Below are 22168 nucleotides of genomic sequence, written 5' to 3'. Positions count from 1 at the left end.
CGTTTGCCTCAGGAAACTGAAACTTCCGAAGATGCCCTGAAGACTGCCGAATGCTTGGAAACTTTTGTCAGAAAAACAAAAGCTTGGCATTTCAAGCCAAACTGAACGGCGTACCTTACTGACAGTGTTAAACTTGTTGCTAGGAGTTCCCCAAAGCGCTGTAAGTTTTTTTTTTTTCGTGTTTTTGTGTGGAAATTGCTCTCCTACCATGCCAGCGCTTCCTTTGCCTTTCGTTTTCCCCTCCGCAGCCCGCACTCCCCACACCCCGGGTGTCCGTGGTAGGGCGGGGATGTCTCCTCCCGGCCCCGGCCCCGACACGGGCGCCGGGCAGCGCCCTCCCGCTGCCGCCCTGGGCGTGGGGCCCCTCCTCGGGCGGAGGCCGGGCCGGGCCGGGGGAGGGTCCCGGCGGGGCGGCGGGCGGCGCCTCCCCCGCGGCGGCTCTCGGGGCGCCTCGGCCGCGTCCCTGCAGCAGCTGGCGGCGGTCGCGGGCCATGGGGGCCAAGAGCCTCTGCCTCGGCGTCCTGACCGTCGCCGTCCTGCTCCTGGCCGCCGCCTCGCAGGGTGCGGAGCCGCCGCCGAGCTGCGAGGCGGTCCGGAAAGTTTTCCAGCTGCGGCGGCTCGGCCCGCTCGGCGGCGTCCCAGAGTTCCCGCGGGCAGGTAAGACAGAGCTGGATGGGGCAGGAGGCACCGGGAACGGCGCGGCCGCCGCGTTTGAATCCGGTGCCGCTGGCTGCGATGGGTGGGTGGTGCTGGTGGCCGGGCTGGGCACCGCGGGCACATCGGGTCCCCCGATTCACAGCGACATCGCGGCTGGCCCCTTAAAGAGAGAAAACGCTCTTCCCGGGCTGTGGGCAGTGGGGTACCCCGACACCTGCCTAAAACCCCCCTGTGCCCACCCACTTCCCCTCCGTACCGCGCAGAGCAGAGCGAGCCGGCTTCAGCTGGGGTCATCCTGCTTGCAGGCGGCCGTGGGCAGGCACCGTCCGGCGGTGCGAGCCCTGGGGGCTGCGGACAGCCGCCGAACCGCGCTGGGGCTGCCGGAGCCGCTCTGCTGTGCAGTGACAGTGGCTGACACCGCGGCCGGTACTCGGGCTGCGCGTTTTCCGTACGGATATCTGCCTGTCACTGGAACGTAATGGAATAAAATTCCCGGGAAAGTAGAGTCTTCATGGCAATTTGAGTATATCTAGCGTTTGTATCAGCAGTTAATTTTTTTTTTAAAGTAGATGCTGAATGACATTGCAAAGCACGTACACAGGGTGTATGGTTTTACGTTTGAGGTTTTGGTTCCAGGTTTGTGAAAACCTCAGTTGAACTCAGAGGATTAAAATGCAAGTATTTTAGTGATCAGCGGTATAGGATGTAAAACCAACTTTTTTTTGCACATCTTTAAGGTGTGTTCATGTTTGGCTGACAGGTTAACTAGTAAATGTGAATCAGTGCTTTTTAGACAGAGAATGCAACAAAGGCTGAGTTAATGTCCCCCTCACTTTAAAATATCAATAACTAACCTCATTGGGTTTTTTAAGATAATTTGTGTGGTTTTTATTAACTCTGCAAGTTGAGATAAGGCATACTAAGTTTATTTTAAAGGAATCCCTCCAAAATAGAACTTCTAATAACTCTAGCTTTAAATGTGACAGATAATGCTTGACACAGTCAATATTGCATTGTGTAGTTTATAAATTGGAGTACTATATTTATTAACAGTACATTTATCAACATGCATGTCTTCTTGCATTGTCCTAACCTAAAGATTTTATAATTGTCTTTGATAAAAAGAAAATAAACACTTCAGTTGGAAAGCCTGATGAGACAAGTACTGTTCGAATGGAGATGTCTGGAAAGTGAAATCTGAGTTACACTCCTGTCGGCGATTTAGTTTTTCTGTGCTATTTATGTGAATAATCTCAGTATGAATGATATGGTATCACTTTATCTATGTTCTTCTCATTCCATAGCCTAGTGTAAATTTTATGCTTTCTCTGTTATTGTTTATTTTGATTACTATACTTTGTTTGTGTACCAGGGGTAGGGAGGAAATAATGTTGACTCAAGAGAAAAGATCTATAGTGCTTTATATAGGTTTCTTCTGGTCTGCTTCTCTGATTTCCTCCTTTCCTCTATCATATTTTTTATACCACCACTCCCTTTCTTCTTTTGAGTTTGACTTTTCTGCATTTCCTGTTCATAGTAAAAACCATGTTTGAATTGTACGAATCTAAAAGAATTCCTTTCTCTGCTGCTGCCCTTGCAAACAGTGAGCAGCAGGAGGTGTGGTACAGCTGTATGGTCAGCAGCCTTTCACTCTTTGAAGGAATTACATTGCTGTGGGTGCCAGAGTTCTTGTTCTAAGAACTCTGTTCAGCTATCATGAAACAAATAATTGCAAACAGGAAAGTCTGTCCAGAAGTGCAATGACAAGAAAATGGGGATTAAATGAGTATTTTAGAAGGTTTAGGTGTGATTAAAGGTATTAGTAGGCTCAAAGCGTAATGTGAAATGTCAGTTTTTGCTCCTGATCTTCTATATTAAGCCTTCTTTTGAAGCAAGATGTAAAAATACTTTAAAACCTTTTCTGATGACACTAAGAAATGTGTTTGTGTGTAAGATGCACACATGTGCCCATACAACACACACATTTCTTGTAGGTGTCCCCTTACGAAAATAGGTGTCCAAGCTGCCTTTGCAAGGTTTAATTTTAGTGCTGAAATGTGGGCATCTAGCAGCATTTTAATTATCTTAGGGTTTCCATAATGTTCCCAGTGGTGCTGACAGATGCAGTAACTCTGGGAAACTTACATCTTTCTGGTAGTGGAAGCTTACATCTTTCTAGAAGTGCAGTGTGCAGTGGGTGGGATACCTTTGGCGTCTCAGGTGCTCCTTGTGGGCACAGCCACCATGGACAGCCAGTGCAGCTTGTGGCATCTTGGAGCTACGCCATTATCAAGTGTTGGTGTTGTCTTCAGAGTGAGCTGCACAAATGCCTCTACTGCATTGCCTCTCTGTCTTTATTTTAGTGGTGCCGTAGACATAACTTAAGAACACTTTCATTTAAATGTCTTAAGCTGAGTCTTTGGGGTAGGGCATGATCACCAGCTGAAGAACAGCAGGAATGCTGGTTGACATATGGTTTTGTATGCAATAGAAGTCAATAAAATTACAGGGTTTATATTTGCCTTGTTTTCGTTGCATGTATAAAAAAAGGCTGTACCATTCCCATTCTTTTCTCTTCTCAGTAGGAATAAAACCAGCAGCCTTATATCAGTAAATAATGTAAATTCTAGTCCTGGAGATTGTCATGTGTTTTGAATTGTCATTGTATTTTGAGTATATGTTAACTCAAAAACCTATACATTATTTTATATAATTAGTTTTGCAGCTGTGTAGAGGTTGGGTATCCTTAAGGGAGAAAAAAAATACCTCTGTCATCCTATGCAGAAATGACATGTATATGTACATAAAAGTGATCTTGAAGGATATGGAAACTACAAATTTGAGTTCATGTTATCATCCACATAGGACAGGATATAGTGTTGAAAATGGCAACTAATAATCAAGATATATATATATTTTTTACCACTCTCAAGATACTTATTGCTACCCCTTGCAATCAAGACATTTGACTAACTGTTCTTGGTCTTTTGTACATGTGTTTTGGGAACTGTAATACAAACTTATGCTCAGCCCCATCACATGCTATATTGGAACATTAATTGCCTTCATGCTAATTTCAAGTGTTAGTTGCAAAAATACTTTGGTTTTTTCCTGTCTGGTTCTGTGCTACAAGGACATTTTTGAAGGGACTGTACAGAATAACCTCAGTAATTAAAAATCCTGAAAGACACTTTTTTGCTGTATGAAGAATTAAATCAATATAAAAAGTACTCAAAGGTTAGGTCTGGAGTTTTTTATTTTGTTTTTGTGATATGTATGGATATTGGATTACAATATGTCATATTGTAATCCAATATGACTTGGATTATTAAAAAAAAAAGAAATTGTCTGCAAAATACTTTTTAGCATATTTGTATTTCCTATGTTCAAGATATTGTATATCCTTTCTGGTATTGTAACTCAAGATTTCTTGAAGATTTCCACTCTTTTTCCCTATATGCTAGTAAATCTAGAGCTTTTAGCTAATTTCAGCAGCTCTTTTTTTCCCAGACAGATTAAAAGAGCTCTGAGCTCTTCTTGTTATCTTGGTTGCAAATAATATTTATTTTTTGGTTTCTTTCTCTCAGAATACCTAGAACAGAGAAGTTGTGTATCCCCAATCCCTGGAAGTGGTCAAGGCCAGGCATGATAGGGCTTTGAAAAACCTTGTCTAATGAAATATGTCCCTGCCCATGGTGGAGGGTTGAAACTAGATATTCTGTAAGGGCCTTCCAACCCAGACCATTCTATGGTCCGATTTTAGCAACAGCAGAGTAGGATGGCTGGTGAACATTCCACTCTTGCCTTCCTAACTGAAAGCCTCCTGTAGGCATGTCAGGGAAAAAAAAATCAGGCTTCTCTTTGCACCAAAAAGCTGAATTTTGTGGCTTATTGAAAAATATTACATTTACTGTCACTGTAGAATCAAACAATTCCTAATGAAGTGGGGAGGAAAAAGTGCTGGAGATATTTTTTCTCAGCAGTTTGATTTTGGTCGGTTTCTGTTTGTTTGCTTTTTTGGTTTTGAGTTGGTTTATTTTTTTCAGGGATCAATCTAGGCTTCTTTTCAGCAAACACTGGGAGATCATGTGTGCAATTATGAGAACAAGAAACATAAAAGAGAGTGAAGACTGTGATTATTTAAAATTTTACTGCAAAGGCTTTTTGGTAGAGAACCATTATGAATATGAAGTTGAATAAATGAGAAAAACCATGCTGGAAAGATGAGATAATGTCAGAAAAAGTTGTTCTGTGGTACTGTTGTTAATTCAAGTTAAAATATTCTTGCTAATTCCCCTTAAAGTAACAATAGAAGTCAGTTTAAAATCCAGCAGGTTACTTTAATGCAATTCCAAGATCATATTTGAATTTTAATTTGGGTTTCTAGTATAATTTACATTCCAGTAATTTGGATTTTGGTTCTACCTCAAGTCAAATTAAATTTTTTGGCTTTTGTTGTATGGAGGCAGAGACACTTCTAATTACTGTATTTGTTTAACAGACATTTAGAGCTCTGGATTATGATTTAGTCAGAGACAGAAAGTGAATTGCTCTGTCAAATCAGTTACTGATGTTCATTATATCACATCTGTTTTTGTAAGGACTGTTGCCAACAACATAATTTTGTGTGTGTGTGAACATTTCACCTCTGGATCCACAAAATGATCACTGTGAAAAGAAATTTGACAATATTTTGAGATTAAAATCAGCAAAAAAGTGGACTCAGCTCTGTAGCAGTTCCCCTGTCTCAGTGTCCTATCTTTCAGCTTCTCCATGAAGTCACCAGTGCTCGGTAGTATTGACCTGGCTGGATTGGCCTGAAAGGTGGTGCAGCTCAAGGAGTGCCTCCTGGCTCTCACACCGAGTGGAGCAGACCAGGGTTATGTCTACACTGTTTAAGGCTGGCTGGTGTCCTGTAGAAGGAATGGACTTTTGTAATGCCAACTCGCTGTGGCATTCAAGCAGTCTGAAAATAGGAGGGCTTTTGGACAGGATGACATGTTTTGTTCTGTGAACTGTAGCGTGGGTGTATAAAGGGATGGTTTCACCTTACTGGAGTGATGCTTAGTAGGCAGGAAGATGAGCTTGGAGTGTATAAGGAAGGAGCCAAACTTGTACTACAGTGTTGTCTGGAGTGCCCTTTGAAAGCAGTGTATAGAATTCACCATCTCTTGAAGTGCAGGTGAGAGAAATACTGACTCCTGCTGAAGAGAGCCACAGAAAAAAGTGAGATGATGGTTCAACAGTGATAGTCAGGGCCGGGTGCTTGAGGCTGATCCCCATCTCTTTTACTGAGCCAAGATGAAGTACTTTACAACAATCGTAGTGATAGCAAGTAGTGCTAAATCTGGAGTGGTGCTTGTAACAAAAATAAGTTAATAAATATTAAAGGATAAGCATGAGAAGGACTTAGGTCTGATACAGGCTCCAGATCCATTTTGAAATAAACCACTGATTTGACAATTGCATCCAAGCCATATGGCATTTCAGTGCTGGCTTTTGAAAGACTGTTTGTCATGACAATTCTAATGTTTTGGGATTTTTCAGACCCTGGATGTGATCTCTTGGAAGTCTAAATAGACAGGCAGAAATTTACCACAGATCTGGCATTTGTTCTTCCTGGCAGTTGATGGCCTCATCCTGTCAGCATTTGTTTATCGCAAGGTACTGAAAATACAGATTTGTACAGCTGAGACCATGATTAAAAGCTTGAAATCAGTTCCAGACAGATAAACCTGCAGCTCAGAACAATTAAGTTTTTCTTCCCAAACTGTCTTTCCTAGACTCCGATTATTTTCAGTTCTAAAAGCTTTCTTGTACCATAACTGTTTACTTCAATATATTTTTATTACAGGCTAAGGTATTTCACTTCCAGTTGTCTTGTGATCCTGTTTCAAAGTGGATCACAGTGTAGAGTCAACAGAATTTGGTACTGAAAAGAGCCAATATGCCCTTTTGGAGTAGAAAGTGTTTTCTCCCTTTATTTCAAAATTGGTTATTGATAAAACAGTTTTTGTGGAAGATGGAAGTTTTTTAGATGTGAAAACTCAGAAAATAATTGTGTGGGTTTTTTACTACTGCTTGTACTGAAATGGAAGGACCTGTTTCATGGTCTGGCTTATGTATCTTCTGAAACATTATCTCTAAGCTGTTCCTTGTTCTGTAGATCTCTTAAAAAACAACTGGTAAACCGCTCTGTGGTTTTGAGCAACAATTCAATTTTTAGTCAGTTGGGTTCTTTGTATGTTGTATTTGGTTACTTTTGCATGGCCAGTGAAAGCAGCTGTGTTTAATGAGCTAGAACAAAAGTAGATCAATAAAATGTACTTCATATGTACATGATTAACAGTCTTAAAACTATAAAACAAAATTCACTTAGGATTGGGAATGAGATCCATGTTCAAAAGATGCTGCTTTAAAAATACTTTTGATAAAATCAAGGCAATAAAATAATACTGACCTTTCATCTGAAACCATATACAAATATACATTATTATTTTAGGATTTGGCTGAAAGTGTGTCTTCTTGAAGCTATACTCAAGTCCATACAGCCTAGATAAAGTTTCAAATTAATTTCTGTAGCAGTGATACCTATATCTTCTGCTTTACAAGTATATCTAGATATCTATACTTCTGCTTTACAAGTGTCAAAGGTTTGAAAGCTAAGCAGTGCCTAACAATTGTTTAAAATACTAAGAAGGGTTTGGGTAATAAACCTAATTTTAAGTTATTTCATTTTAATGTTAGACAAATATTATTAATGTCTGTGCCTGTGTACACAGGGAACTGCATGTGAGCAGTTACCCTGTATATTATTTGTTAATAATGAAAATGGAGAAATTTAAAGGTCATGCAGATGAAAATAATTTTCTCACTATGTTTCCACAAAATCTTGTCATATCTGTCAGTGCAATAACAATGTATTTGAGAACAAAATTTGCATTGAACTGTAAAGTTTTTTATTAATATAATTTAAATTCTCATATTTGTTCTGTCATGATGTATTTGTTCTTTGTATTAGAAAGCATTGCTTAGATACAGTATTAGAAAAAGATTTTGAATACCATATGATAACAAGGAAGGTGAATAATGCTTTTTATGCTTGATTATGCTCCAGTTGTAAAGTTATAAAAGTGTTGAGTTTTCCCTCTGGGATTTCAGTGTGCCCAAAATTAAAAAAAAAATCCTCCTTTGTAGAAGTGTCTCCCAGCCTGTTAGGGAAGTAGGGAGTTGGTGTCAGGGATTCATGGGAATGTTTGGCATTAGAGAAAGACACAGTTAGGGAGATTAGACTGGAAGTTAGGACGGCTCCATATAGAAGTTAATATAAGCATGTTCATTGTGCATCTGTCAGGAATCGGCTCTCCACTGGAGTGTTTGTAATGTTTGGAAGTAGTTAGCTTTTTCTAGTCCAAGATTTACAGAAGGACAGGAGTGGCAGCCATGAGCTGCTCCAGCATTTCAGTATTCTAGAGGATCATAGAATCACAGAATTGTTTGTGTTGGAAGGGACCTCTAAAGGTCATCTAGTCTGCAATGAGCAGAGACATCTTCAACTAGATCAGGTTGCCCAGAGCCCCATCTAAGCAGTTCTTGAGTGTTTCCGGGAGTGGGACATCTGCCACCTGTATCGTGATGTACAATGCATATTCAATATACTTGACCAGCATTAGTTAGCAATATTCACAGCTGGAACAAGATTACATTGTCAGGGAAATTATATTATGTGACTTTAATTAACTGTAATGAGTGTACTCTTCCCACAGAATTTTAATCAGTATTCCCTTCTGTTGAACAAGACCAAATGGTTTAAAGCTTTGAATATTTCTTCTGTGTGTCAATACCCATGTAAAAAAAAAAAAAAATCTCTTTGGTATTTGTGTTTTGCATACTTTTGTTTTATATTAATCAGTGGAACTGCCTTTTCCTTAGGTGTTGATCTCCAGGTTTGTACTTCTAAAAATTCAACATGCTGTACAAAAAAAATGGAAGAAAGGTATCAGATTGCCGCAAAGCAAGATATACAGCAAGTGCTTCAAGCATCAAGTGCTACATTAAAATTTTTAATATCTCATAACGCAGCTGCTTTTCAAGGTAAAACTTTCTGCTTTTTGTTTCCAAACTTGTTCATACTTTTATTGATTTTCATCTTTGATTATTTATGACGTAATAAAAGTTATCTGTTAATTTTTAGCTTCTCCCTATGCTTCTGTGCTTTCAAATAAGTAGTACTAAATCATGCATGTGATTAGAAACTGCATTGCTTTTGGAATTTGTGGCTTTTAAAAATTATATTTGATAAAAAGTAAGAAAACATTCTTGTAAGATGCTTTGAATTTAATTGTAAACCTGTAACTTCACATTCTTTTTAACTTAACTTGGGGCATACTAAAATGCCCAAGTTTATTAATGTCTGGAGTGCTACAAAAGAGAGCTTTTTTTTTGATACCACTGTTTCCACCCACTATATTCTTTGTCTTTTTCTAGTAGACATTCTTTGGTAGTTTGATTTTGAGATTCATTTTTCAGATCTAGTTTTTCAGAATCTTGAGTTTCTAAATATGATTGAAAAAATAATTGCATGTTGAACCATAGTTATTTTAATGAATGACAAGAGGTTACCTGATAAGTAATAGTTATTTGGACTGGTGGTGGGGTTTCCTTTTTGCTTCGTATGCTGTTAGTTTCTTTTTGATTTAATTAGCCAGAAGTTAATGCAGAAATTGGTTAAGGAGCTGAGAAGATGTGAAAATAGAGATATGAGGTTGTATTTGATGGAAGGAGATACAGAGTTTATATGTATTGAGGACAAAGCCCTAAAGTCTTGTCATTCATCTGTTAGTATGTACTTACTAACCTTTATGGCGCTTCATTGGAAATGATAACATGGTAACTTCATACAGGCTCGGGAAGTTGTCCTTCTGGCAATTCTTTTGTTTTTAACCTCTGATGCTGAAATAATTAGCAGAAGGGGGTCCGAAAATGCAAAGCTGACTTTGGAGTCCTAAAGCCTCCTCTTTTTTTTTTTTTTTTCTTTTTTTTTTTTTTTTTTTTTTGGCTGTCTAATGCTAAAAACAAGCTGGAGTTGCGAGTTGCTCTCCACCTTTTGGGACTTTTGCCATTTAGCTGCCTAACACAGCTGTCAAAAGGTGTAACAGTCAGGGAATCATTGATATAATGTACAGAGAAATCTTTCCATATCTTTTCTGCCTTCGTTCTTCCTTTCAAATTCTGTGTATTATCTTTTTCTTGCTACCGTAAGAGTTAGCCTAGAGTTTGGTACATATTATAATATTTTAAATTTGGTCTGCTGTCTTTAGTCCATCATTTGCATTTAAAAAATACTTTTCAAAGCATATACTTAAAAGTGAAATCTATTTTATATATCTTATACACTTCACATATTTTTGAAGTACATGCTTTAGTCTATAGTAGTTTTGTCTTTCTTTTTATGTAAAGAAGTATAACAGAGAATGTTGCATGGATTCTAGTATTATTTGGATTTAAAACTTTAACTTTGAAGTAATCCTTTGTGAAAAAGCATGCTATTGAATATACTGCTAATGTTTGAAGAATTTCAACCATTGCTAACTAAAATTGAAGCTAAATGATTTCTGATTCAGAAACAATAGTAAGATGCTGCTGTTGTTTTTTCAGCTTGGAATTCTAGGTACATAGTAAGACGTTCTATCTGATTTGAATTCAGTTTTGACCCTGCTTTGAGGAGGACTTTGGGCTGGACACTTCTTTAAGGTCCTTTCAATCTGAATTACAGTATGAGTATAGCCTATCTCACCACCAAATGTTTAGGCATGCCTTTTACATTTAGACAAGGCTGGGCTGGGCAGATAGGAATGTAATTATCTCTTCTGCTACTTTGGCAATTGGACAGACATCTCAGGAGTCCCACAGAAAGCTTGAAGGGGATTGTTGGGGTGTGTAGAGAATGGAGCAGATGTCATGGATTTTGTCACTGCTGTCACCTGCCTCTTCTCAAAGTATGTTGAGGTTGGCTTTAAAGGGGTGGACAGATCCCAACAGAACAAATAGCTAATTTTTTCTCAATTTCTTATATATTCAGTAGAGAGTAGTAAGCAGTTAAAATAAGTGAACTGTCTGACTCTGGAGGTCCTCAGAGGTGTGTTTCTATTCAGCATTAAATACAGTCTAGAGATCCTGAATCTCCAGGGTGTCTAACTACCAGGGACTTTATGGTGACTGTCTTGGTGAAATGAGGCACTGTCTGTCTATCTGTCTATTAACTTGTCACATGTGTGCATGTGTCTTTATGTAAGAGTAAATTAATCCGTATATATCGACATATCTTTGTCACCTTCTAATGTTTGTGAAAATTCTGTGGTTCTGTATTGTGATAAGTGCTGCCGCCTGACAGTAACTATTGGCAATTTTCAAACGATTCAAAAATTCCATGCCTCTTAGGACATGTCAAGCTACGTGGTGCAAATTGCACCACTTGTGTACTGGGTACTACTGAGTACTGATAGTTTTTTCCTTATGTTTCGGGGTGTTTCAGAATGTGTGTTTTCTTTTTCGTCGTGCATCTTCTATTTATTTTTTAATAACTTTGAGGAATGGTAAGGGAACAGAAGGATGGGTGGCAATGAAGTTAAATAAGATATTAATCCAGTAAGTGGGAGATACATTATGGAGAGCAATATATCATTTTTCCCTTGAGAAAGGTGATTAGAGAACTTAAGCTGTATGATAATTTTGTTTCAAGACAATACTTTTGATAGGATAACATTATTGCACATTTCTGATTTTTAGTATTTCTTATCTTAATATTTGAGGAATAGATTGTTGCTGCTGTACAGGGATTGCTATAACATCTCCATTCTGGTAACCATAAACCCAAATCCTTTTTAAACCTTACATTTGCATGACATAGACATATCTCAATATGTACACACTCATTTTGTACAGTTCTTAGATGCTACTCAAAGTTCACACTGACCTTTGTCTATACCTGTACTCAAAAGATTAACAAGTGCCACCAGGGTTACAGTGTAGTCACGTTGCAGTGCTGGCTTTTGTGTAGAGAAAAAAAGAAATCCCTACAATTTCTGAAATTTGGAGAGGAATTGAATAGGCATTTAAGAATCTGGTGAACTACAGTAGGAGGGAGTGCTGTGCAACAGAATAGCAGATCTTGTGTCGCTTCACTATTTTTCCACAAGAGAGCTCATAACCCTTTTAAAAGTGGCCATGTATGACATAGAACAAGATAACAGCTTGTCTGGTTGAAAGGGAAGTTTAGAGATAAGAATTTAGTTGTGGAGTCTTAAAGCAAATGGACTTTTCTTTGTGCTACTATATTTGGCACCTCTAGTAGTGTGGCATAGTTTTCATAAATATGGAAGCATCAATCATTTCTGAATGAGGCTGCCTGTCACTGAAACAGAGGACTTGGCAAATGTGTCTCTGTATGCAGTAGGTAATAAACTGCACTCTTCAATAGAGCATTACCTGACTCTTCCTACTGTGTAGGAAAAATTTAATGCCTTTGCCATGTAAGTCCTGAAGTCTATTGAATCAGGCTTTCTTGATGCAGTTTCATGCTTTTCTATGAAATTATTGATACACCGTAGATCAATTTCCACTTTATCTTAGAGCATAATTAAATGAAGTAAAATTGTTGCATCATATTGTTTGAGATCACAGTACAATTATTACATTTAAATAGGAAAAAGTTTTAGTCAGTAGCTAAAGTAAATTGTGTGAACTGGAAAATGGGTTGAAATCTTCTGAGCTGCTTTTCTGGTAATCTATAAGAAATAATGGAATTTCTGTTCATCTTTGTGAAACTAAACGTGCCCTGGCACTAATTCAATTGCTTTCCACTTGTGAAATTTTCTGAAGAATGATTTGAAGATCAGAAGACTTCCAGCTAGAGCTTCTATATCTCTTATGGTTTCAAATGATATGTTGCCTGTCAGATCATTTGCAATACAAACTGCTTTGATGTTCTAACATTTTCTTCTTTCACATTTCCATAATCCTTTATATTTTAAGTGTGATATAAATAAGCCTAAATCTTAATACTGGTGAATCCCACTTCTTTTAATTAAATGAAGTTTAGGGATTTTATTAAAAGACAAAAATGTGGACAGGTTGAGAGATTCCATTTGTCACTCTGTTATATTGAGGGATGAGAGTCTCAAAAATACCTGTGGTTCACCAGAGTTACGTTCCTCTTTCTCGATTGCTCTGCAGCCCTTCCCCACAGCTATGATCATGCTTCCCTCTGGACTGAAAAAGTAGGGAATTTTAATAGCAGAGAAGAATCATTGTACCCCCGGATTGGTCTAAGGAACAAAGCTGTTATACAGCCTTTATTCTTCAGGAACCATCTATTCATATGGTATTTTGAGTCCTTTATAATAAAGAAACAGGATAAACATTATGCTAATATAACTTAGATTTGGACCCAGTATGTCTGTAATACATAAAACAGAGCACTAAAGGACTGCTATAAGTGCAGAAATGTAGAGATTTAGATTAATACCTAAAATTTCATTATTAATCCTGAGTTTTATTTCTGTATTGCAAGTAAGTCTTTTATCATTCCAAAGAAGTTTGGTTCTACTCTATCTCATTCTTATCTTCTCGCCTATATGTGGGCTGTGCCTGTAGGCACTCCTGGAGTATAAGTATGTATCTATAAATGCACAGGGATTTAATGGGCTTCTGTAACAGTTTTCACCACATCAATCTTTTCTTAAATTGTTCTTTTCAAGTGTGCGCTTGTGCTCCTGTATTCTAGTCTCAGCCTGTTCATTTACCATCAATTATTTCTTCTAGTTACAGTAGTGTCTGAGTTACAATTAAGCTGATGTCAGTGCACTGTTCAGTCTCATACTCGGTGAGTACTAAGATTTTATTTCATATTTTTGTTTAGTACCCAGCAAACTACTATTTTGGTTTATGTTTCTGTAACACCGTGATCAGTACACACATATGCTAATTTAGATTTATTTTATGCTTTATGTAGTTCTTATGCATTTGAAAAAGGAAGTGAAGTACAGATTTAAAGCATCATTCCCTTGGGAGCAGTGGCCATAGAAAATTTGTATTTTCATGGATGCCTGCTTTCTGCTTATTCCGAGAACTTTGGGAAGCTAATAGCTGACAAAAGGCAGGAGTTTGAAAGACTGAACTCCAGCAGAGAAGGTAGTATAAAATTGATGGTTTTGAATGAATGTTTAATATTATTTCAAAGGTAGAATTGCCTGCAGCCTTTTAGATTTCAAAGATTTTCAAATAAAGTTTGCATGGAAGTTTGCACTTAGTGTTTTTATTCTCTGTTAAGAAAAAGTAAATACCCAAAAAGTTACTAAGTCAAGTCTTGTTGAAAGACAGAACTCAAAATAGTCCTGATGCAATGGAGACAAAGTGCAAAAAAATTGTTGTTCGGTAGGAACAAATGCAACGTGCTCCATTTAGCTGGGGAGGAACAGTGGAAGACATAATAGTATGGGAGATTTCTTGCAATGAATTTGTTCTGTAGGAGAGGTTCTGTGAATAATGATAGATCATCAATAATGAAAGACAAAAGTCAGCAGTTTCACGCTGTTGTCAGGCAGGCAACTATTTTAAGATTCTTCAACAGAGACAGCAGAGATCTGTGAATTGAATCTTCTGTTTTGCGTAGGTAAACTGGAGAACATTGTTCAGTTTTGGGTAGTGTACTAGAAAGACATGGATCAGTTGGAAAGAGGAGAGAAAAAATATGCTCTGAAACCTACATAGAAAAAACTACACATAAGAAAGTGCTTATCTGTACTCCTTCATAGTAGATAAAGCCTCAGGGGTGTCGTACTGCAGCAAATACAGGCTCAATATTAGCAAATATTTTCCAATGGTTAACAATTTTGGGAATTCTACATCTTAGAAACAAGCTGGACAAGAAAACAGTTGCTAAGAATTATGTTGTAAATATGATTAATTCTGCTTGCAGGCCAGGGGTTAGACTGGACTGCTCAACAGACTTTTCTTGGCCTTAGGACAGGTTTAAAATGTGATTTACAAAGAAAAGCTAAGTGATTTAAACGTTTTAACTAGTTTTAAGATTAATCTGTGGATGTTATGCTCTACCAAAAAGGGTTTGTTCATTAATCTCTCTCCAAGAAGATTACACAGTTCCTTACTATAACATAATGTGATGGATTGCTTCAGTCATAAAGACTCTTGCAGAATGGGTTTAAATTTAGAATATTATATGTCAGTATTAAAAGAACACAAATTTGTTCATAACTTGATACATGATGGATTTTTTTCGTTATTAGTTCTACAGTGTAACTATTGTGTATAGAACTAATAGATCTGTACACTGTCACTTCAGCAGATATGCTATTATGAACTACATATTTTACATGGGAAATGCAAAGAATTGTGCATTTTTTGCAGTACAGACAGTCTTATTTTTAACCTTTTTTAGTTTACAATTTCCATCTTGGTGAACCAAGATGGACTCCACTTCTGCTTAGAAGTGGAGTCATGTACTGCATTTCAAAGGCTTTGTGAGAGGTAAAACCAGTTTGGTTTCCCAACAGACGTAAACCTAATGTTATCTGGTGTGACAGGGAATTTTAAAGATAGGTATGTTTACATCTAGAGTGGATAAATCTGATTGTATTTTAAGTGATTTTTTAAATTAGAAAACGATTGTGTCAAAACAGCAAAAAGGAAAAGTGAGGAAGGGTAGAATTGCATCAAATTGGAATTAATCAAGCATTAAAATACATTATTACAAAATTCAGAAAACCAGGCACGAACTTATCCTGTAAAAAAGTTATGCCAGTACTTGAAGTAGATGAAGTATAGTAGAGAGAGAATTAAAAGGACTGTACTGTACACATAAACCTGGTAGGAGAATTTTGCTTCTGTGGAGACAAAAACTAAAGGTTGTCACTGAAGACCCCAGGACTTGCCAAATATCACTGGAAACCTAAAGTTAGACAGTTGAGCTGAGTGTCACCACTGAGTCCAGTGTCACCATTGACTGTAATGACAGTTTGGACACTTGGCTAAATTTCACCTTTTAGATACCTACGCTGAGGTGTGTCTGAAGCTGCGCCCCAGTGAGCCTATTCTGCACATCAAAGGAAGAGCCCTCAGAAGTTCCCTACCCTCTGAAACCTTACAGCCACCCTATCTGACAGTGCAGGCTGTGAGTAAAGTTTGGGAACAAAAGCAGGTTATTGAGCAGTAAGCTCACACTTGAGTTTGCAGCCTATCAGCTGCTTGGAGGTGATTGCTGTTGTCCTGATGTAAATGAAAGTTGGCTTACTGCTTCCCTCCTGCTAGAGAGGTAGAAATGTGCAAGAAGATTCTGTAAGCATAGTGTAAAATCTGTTCTTCATTCTTTTGCTTATCTTGTGGCAATTTGCTTACATGCAAAATAAGAAGTGAATATCTACTTTTCTTTCTGTTCTTCTTGAATTAAGCAGAAATTTATGTGTGTCGTGTAACAAAGTAGGTGACAGTGATTTTTACAGTGGTAATGAAACAAACTTACTAATATAAAACACATCATGAGCAGGTGTAAGTAGCTGTACTTTGATTCTTAAAAGGGTTATTGATACAAGTAATGCCCATTTTTAATAAAGCCACAAATTTCATCTTGTATTAAAGGCCTGAACTTAGGTCTGTGCAGACTGGAGGAGTGCCATGATAGAAATCTGCTGATCCTCGAGTTCTGGACGAAAACATTTTGTATTCACTATTTCAGTGCATTTGAAATGTATATTCATTGCAGGTCAAAATAGAGCATGCTACAGATCTGCTGTAGATCAGCTTCATAGCCATTCAGTACTCGCACAGTAGCCATTTATCTAGGGGTTTTCAGTAGTGTCTGAAAATGCAGCAGAATTTACTGAGGAGAGTTGGCTATTTTCTGGGTTATTTATTTTGCAGTGTGTAACTCTTTTCTATTCCAGCTGTCTTTGTATCTACTTAATATTCACTGTGATAGAAGCAAAGTGAAAAATTAGCCCTGTAGTAGTTTGGTGATTAGGGTACTTGTGTGCCACAAAGCAAGGCAAGTGGCAAGTGTGCCACTCACTGCTCCAGTGAGTATTTTAAATTATTTGTGTAATTTATAAATATAGTCTGCATTCTAAGGCCTGAATCACTTTAGAACAAGTGTTTTTCAAGATATGTAGGAGATGAGGGGTGGATATACTTCCATTGTCCAGATCTCATCTATTTTATTGCCTTTTTCAGTGAATCCTGTAAGGTCAACAGACTTTTTTTTTAAAAAAAGGAATTATTTGCTGATTGGGAGACAATTAACTAACTTCTCTTAAGAACAAAGAGATATGTATTTAAATTCCAGTGGACATTTCCCTCCACTGCTACCACTGTGATAGCCATGGGCTGGCTGCTTGTGGAAATGAACTTAGGCAAAGATGTTCTGCAGGGCCAGACTTGCTGAGAAGATTTCTTTGAAATCAAGTATATATGTTATTTTTAACCTGAAGTATACCAATCTTTGTTCCATACTTGTGTAAAACACATTATGGATATATAACTATATTTATTTATTGTTAGGCATCTGAAAATAATTAAATATTTGAAGTATTCCTTTTTCTTTATGTTGTGCCTATGAGGTCTTTTGAGTTATTTAAGATGGGATAATGTAGTTATAATTTACAAGATTTAGAGATGTACAGAGAAGGACTAGAAATTTGAAGTTATAAAATGGCTTTCCTTTGTGTTTGTGTTATGTCATAACAAAATAAACTAAAATAGTTTACAAGAGAATTTTCTTTGTTTTCCCTAACACAATTTTAATATCATGTTATTTTGAACAAATTGCTGGTAACATAGAATGCCTGATTATCACCAATTAGTAATTTTTTTCACTCTGGATCTGTTACCTAAAAGCTGCAAGCCAGAATCCTATAAGCAAAGTCAGACTTAGTTCAACCATATTAAAATTCTGTGTCCATTTTAATTTGATTTTGGCTGTGTGACCATGTTATACTGAAGCTATTACCTGGCTCAGTGGTCCCACAGACAATTTCCCTTTCTCATTCCGGTTTTATTGTAAATGATTGTCAGCATAGTACAGGAAACTGCAAATTCAATTTTCATCAGTCCCACGAGAGACTTGATTCTTCATAACTTACTCTTGTTGTTTTGAAGGTAAATTGAGATAGCCATCTAATTTAAGGATTTCCTTCAGAGTAGAGGATTAAAATCTGTAATTTGTTTTATGCAAAGTCTTTTTCTTTATTGTGTTATTAGGTAGAAGCTAATATTTAAGGAAATTTTGTAGTGATTGCTCCCATGGGAAAGATGTAGGTCTTCATTTAATAATTCCATTTTATATTTAATGGTTTTTTAAGCTGGCTTTTCCCCCCTTGTTTTTACACCTGGGGATCATAAACCTGCTGTTTTCTTTCAAAGACAATGTTTTTTGAGTACTTACAATAATTTAGGATTTCAAGATAGCTCTTTCTCCACTCACTGCGCTTAGTCCTTACTGTGAGGCAGATTAATGACCCCTTTGGTTTAAAGAAATTTGATTTTGCTTCCTCTTTCAGTGCTGTTACTGTGGTGCAAACTAGCCCAGAACATGGAAGATGAAATAGTGAGAAGTTAGGAGGGCACCATGAAGAGAAGAAAAGGTAACTGCCTAAGAACAAAAAGGTTTAATGGCATAGTTCAGTGTGACCCTCCCAGAGGCAAAGGTGTTAACAGTAGGTCATTGGGATGAGATTCAGGGCTTGATTCAGCTGCACACAGGCATCTCTCTAGTGCTGTTTTAGCTGTCTTAGGGTATCCTTTCTGTCCTCCTGGCCAAACACTACAGCAAGGTGCTGGTCCCACAGAAGATACCCTGCAAAACCTTGAGAAAAGCAAATTACTCTATACTGGACAAAAGATGCAGAATGTAGAAGTCGACAATGCAGTGTCTGCATGTGAGGTAGGGGAATTTAGTCCCATCATGTTCAAAGGAAATGAGATCAAATATGTCTGTTTGAAATGGAGTCAAGTAACTCCAATGATTACTCTTTTTTACTTACATGAACTGTATGTATGTATATTCTGAAAGCAAGGGGCTAAGTTATATTGTAGCCCTAGACAATGTCACTGCTACAGAAGAGTCACTAGAGCCTAGGGAAAGAAGATTTAAAAAATTGCTGCTTTTGAGGAAGATCCCAGTTTTTGAGTTAAGATGCAGAACAGACCAGGTAACAGGTTGAAAAAAAAATCATGATCGTAGGTTTGGTCTCTCTTCTAACTACAGACTTGCTTTACTAACTGAAATAGTTCTTTGATACTCAGCTTCCCTCCCTGCAGTTGCTATGGTTCCTAATGCAACCGGAACAGAAACTTACTGTCAAAAGGATTTGGTAAGATGAACAAAGGTGCAACCTTTTTGCATAATTTCTTAAAAATCAACACCTCTTATAAAACCAATCAAGAGTATTTATCCTAGTGACAAAAATAATTTAAAATATCTATGTCAATTAAAGATCTTCAGAAAAAACTGAGCATTAGCTTATGTCTGTGCACTTATCACAGTAGTGGATTAAAGAAACCAAGTAAAAAAATCTGAGATTAATAAACCCCTAAAAGCCAATCTTTAGAGAAATAATAAGAGCAGTATAAAATTAGGACATTAAGCAGAAAGAAAAGGGAAAAGTAGGTTTGTGTTTTTAATTTCTTAATTTCTTTAGAGCTTTACAGTTCCCTTACCTGCCTAGTGCATAACTAAAGACAACAGTGCTTTCTTGAGAAGATCACAAGCTAAAATGATGGTAAGTATCAGAAAGGAAGGTGAAAATCAAAGGCAATATTAAGAATTCATCAATTGCTTTTTGCAGAGAATCCAGAAAGTCTCTTTTCTGCTTCTCAAATGAGGACACTACTCTCCTCATGTAACCTAAAGAAAAAAAGTTTGGGTTTTATTTAGGAGACTGTAACTCCTCTGCATTATGTAGCTTTAAATTTCAGTGAAAACAGTACAGCTAGAAGCTGCAGCTGCAGTAGAAGGAGCAGTGCCCTAACTTGGCTCATTTACATGGAAGTAACTTCTGTGACACTGAAAGAAGTCCAGCCTTGGCATTCTTCTCACTGTTCATGCTGAGAATTCAGAACAAGTGATAGCTTTTAACTTGTCACACCTGAAAATGTAAAACCTCATACAGTATGAGACCAGCATTGCAGCACTTTCTTGAAAACTTAAAAATGAAAATTCTGACGACCAAGAATGCTCTATTTAATGTTCTAGGAAAATGAAGCAAGAAAAATATTCTGAAGAGAGCAGGTAGAGTTTAAGTCAAAGTTTAAGTTGTTTCTCAGAAAAACCTTCTAACTCTATTTCTGTTCCCATAATAATATAGGAGAAGGTGGTATTGGTTACTCTTGACTCAAAGCTTTAGAGCATGGACAAATTCTGGGGAAACGTGCTGGTTTGTTCTACAACTCTATTTTCCTATTTTCTTTTTTTCCTTTACCACTTAACCTTCAGAAGCTGACTCTACCTATTTAATATATGAGATATGCAGAGTTAGTAGCATTCTTTTGCTGTTCCTTGGGTCCACATTGACAGAGTAAATACTCAGCATATGAACTCGGTGAGCTTCCAGGTAAATCCACAGTGGTGAATGCAGCTTCTAGGCAGGGTGGTCTCTAGCAATGAGGAGGTACTCAGCTGGTTGAGGTTCATTTCCAATATCTAGGCATAAGCAGTACCTAGAGCAGTGCTTCCCCAGTTGGTTAATATACATGGACCAGATGGACTCAGGTAGGAAATAAGCCATACATTTTAATAGTCAAGGGGATTAGCACTGGAACAGGCTGTTTGGGGGTGATAGAATATCAACCCCATCTCAACTTCTTCACTGCAATCAAATGCCAGCCACTGCCCTATTTTGTAAAGGATTATTTTGCAGGCCCAAGGTGTGTTACAGCTGTCAGATCTACAATCCTGTTCCAGTCTTAAAAATGGTAAGTGTGAATGTAGGAAAGCATTCATCATAGTACAGTCTGGCACTGGAGCGATTCTCTGAAAGATGTATAGTGTCAATTTAATCAGAAAACTGAATGCAGACTGCTCCACACACTTCCCTCCATATTTCTTCCACATGCAGAATTTTAAGAGGAGACCGCTGAGCTATTCAGTCTCGCCAAGGAGCTTTGCACCTAAGTGGGATTTAGCACTGTATGTGAATCACAAAGTTAATTTTTTGTTTTCTTATTTAGACAGAAGTCTAAATATCACATCAAGTGTTTATGGTTGATTTGGATACTCTTCGCAGGCTTTATAAATTTTTTAGGAACTTAGGATTTATGCGTTTTTGTATCCTGAATGAATACTTTCTGGATGGTTTGGGTTAGGAGTATCAAGTCACGTTACCTATTTAGGTGCTGAAGTCACTTATTTCTTTCAGCATCACAGACTTGTACACCACTAACATTATTGCTCTGTGCAGTCAGTTTTTGCATAGTTATTCATTAAGGCTTTTTTAAAAAACAGATAATAGCCAGAATTTCTTCTTTTTGTTTCACACTCTTCTCTGTGATTAATACTCTCTAACGGAATTTGTCTCAGGCTTTTAAGAAACTAGTAAAACCTGAGATCCATTTATGGGACATCAAGCTATCGAGTTTTACAACAAAATGGGACTTTGAAGATTTTGTCCAAGCTTTTGTTACTTGGTCACAGAGGGAGAAAGGTTGTGCATGACAGCTACTTTATTTTTTACAAAACTGAGGTACTTTGAGCATCTTGACATCTTACATCACTGCTATTTTACCATGAACAAACAGTTTCTGCCTGTTCCTTCCCCAAGTCGTCTTCCCTTTATCAGATTGAATCTGTAGAACTATGCAGGGAAAGAATGACATTAGAAGCAAGCTTCCATGATTTATTATTAATTGATAAAAGAGTCTTTACCTTATGTAAGTAATATTGTGCCTCCATTCTTTAGCAGGCTAAACTTAATGTGCCTTATTAAGTGAAACCGGGTTATTTTTACTGTGATTCTCTAGTGAATATTATTTTGAGCTCTTATTTGGGTGTGCTTTCAAATATCTCTTTTGATTCATGACTCTGTTGCTATAGTAAGTATATAGGATTGAGAACATTCCTAGCTGAAGGAAGTAAACGAATGGTAGGAATAAAATAGGACTTGTATAAATCATCATTAAAATTCTAACTTTTACTGGATTTTGTTATATAAAATAAGTTAAGCAGAAGTTTGTAATGGAGATAATGGAGATATGTGTTGAGTGGATAAACTTTCAGCTATGTTTTTTGAACTCATAAGAAGTTATTTTCCGTATCTACAAATCCTAGTCTTATCTATGAAGTGAGGTCATCAGAGTTATAAGAACAGTATGCTAGTACATAGCCTACTTTAGATGTAAGAAAATTAATCTAAAGAGAAAATGCTTGTACTCCATGCTGTCTGCAATGAGTTCTACTTGAGGAAATTTTCTTTTAAAGGGTCTTTTCTGTTTCTTCTCCCAGATT

General features: G+C 37.4%; 1 protein-coding gene across 11 annotated transcripts in view; it reads left to right on the top strand.

Moving 5' to 3' along the window:
* The first annotated feature begins 404 nt into the window (after positions 1–404).
* The window catches only part of GPC5 (glypican 5), a 593323-nt gene continuing 571559 nt past the window's right edge, over positions 405–22168 (top strand). For 5 of the 11 annotated variants that reach the window (XM_064712801.1, XM_064712831.1, XM_064712812.1 and 2 more), the window contains exons 1-2: positions 408–657; positions 8590–8751. In XM_064712801.1, coding sequence (XP_064568871.1) covers positions 492–657; positions 8590–8751 — 328 coding nt within the window. In that variant the 5' untranslated portion in view covers positions 408–491. Of the gene's footprint in view, positions 658–8589; positions 8752–22168 lie in introns of all 11 variants that reach the window. The other 6 variants (XM_064712838.1, XM_064712824.1, XM_064712816.1 and 3 more) reach the window with 5 other exon arrangements.

The sequence above is a fragment of the Zonotrichia leucophrys genome, chromosome 1 (assembly GCF_028769735.1).
Source record: "Zonotrichia leucophrys gambelii isolate GWCS_2022_RI chromosome 1, RI_Zleu_2.0, whole genome shotgun sequence".
Taxonomy (NCBI): domain Eukaryota; kingdom Metazoa; phylum Chordata; class Aves; order Passeriformes; family Passerellidae; genus Zonotrichia; species Zonotrichia leucophrys.
Note: the sequence above shows the minus strand (reverse complement) of the source record. Positions and strands in the feature narration are given on the sequence as shown.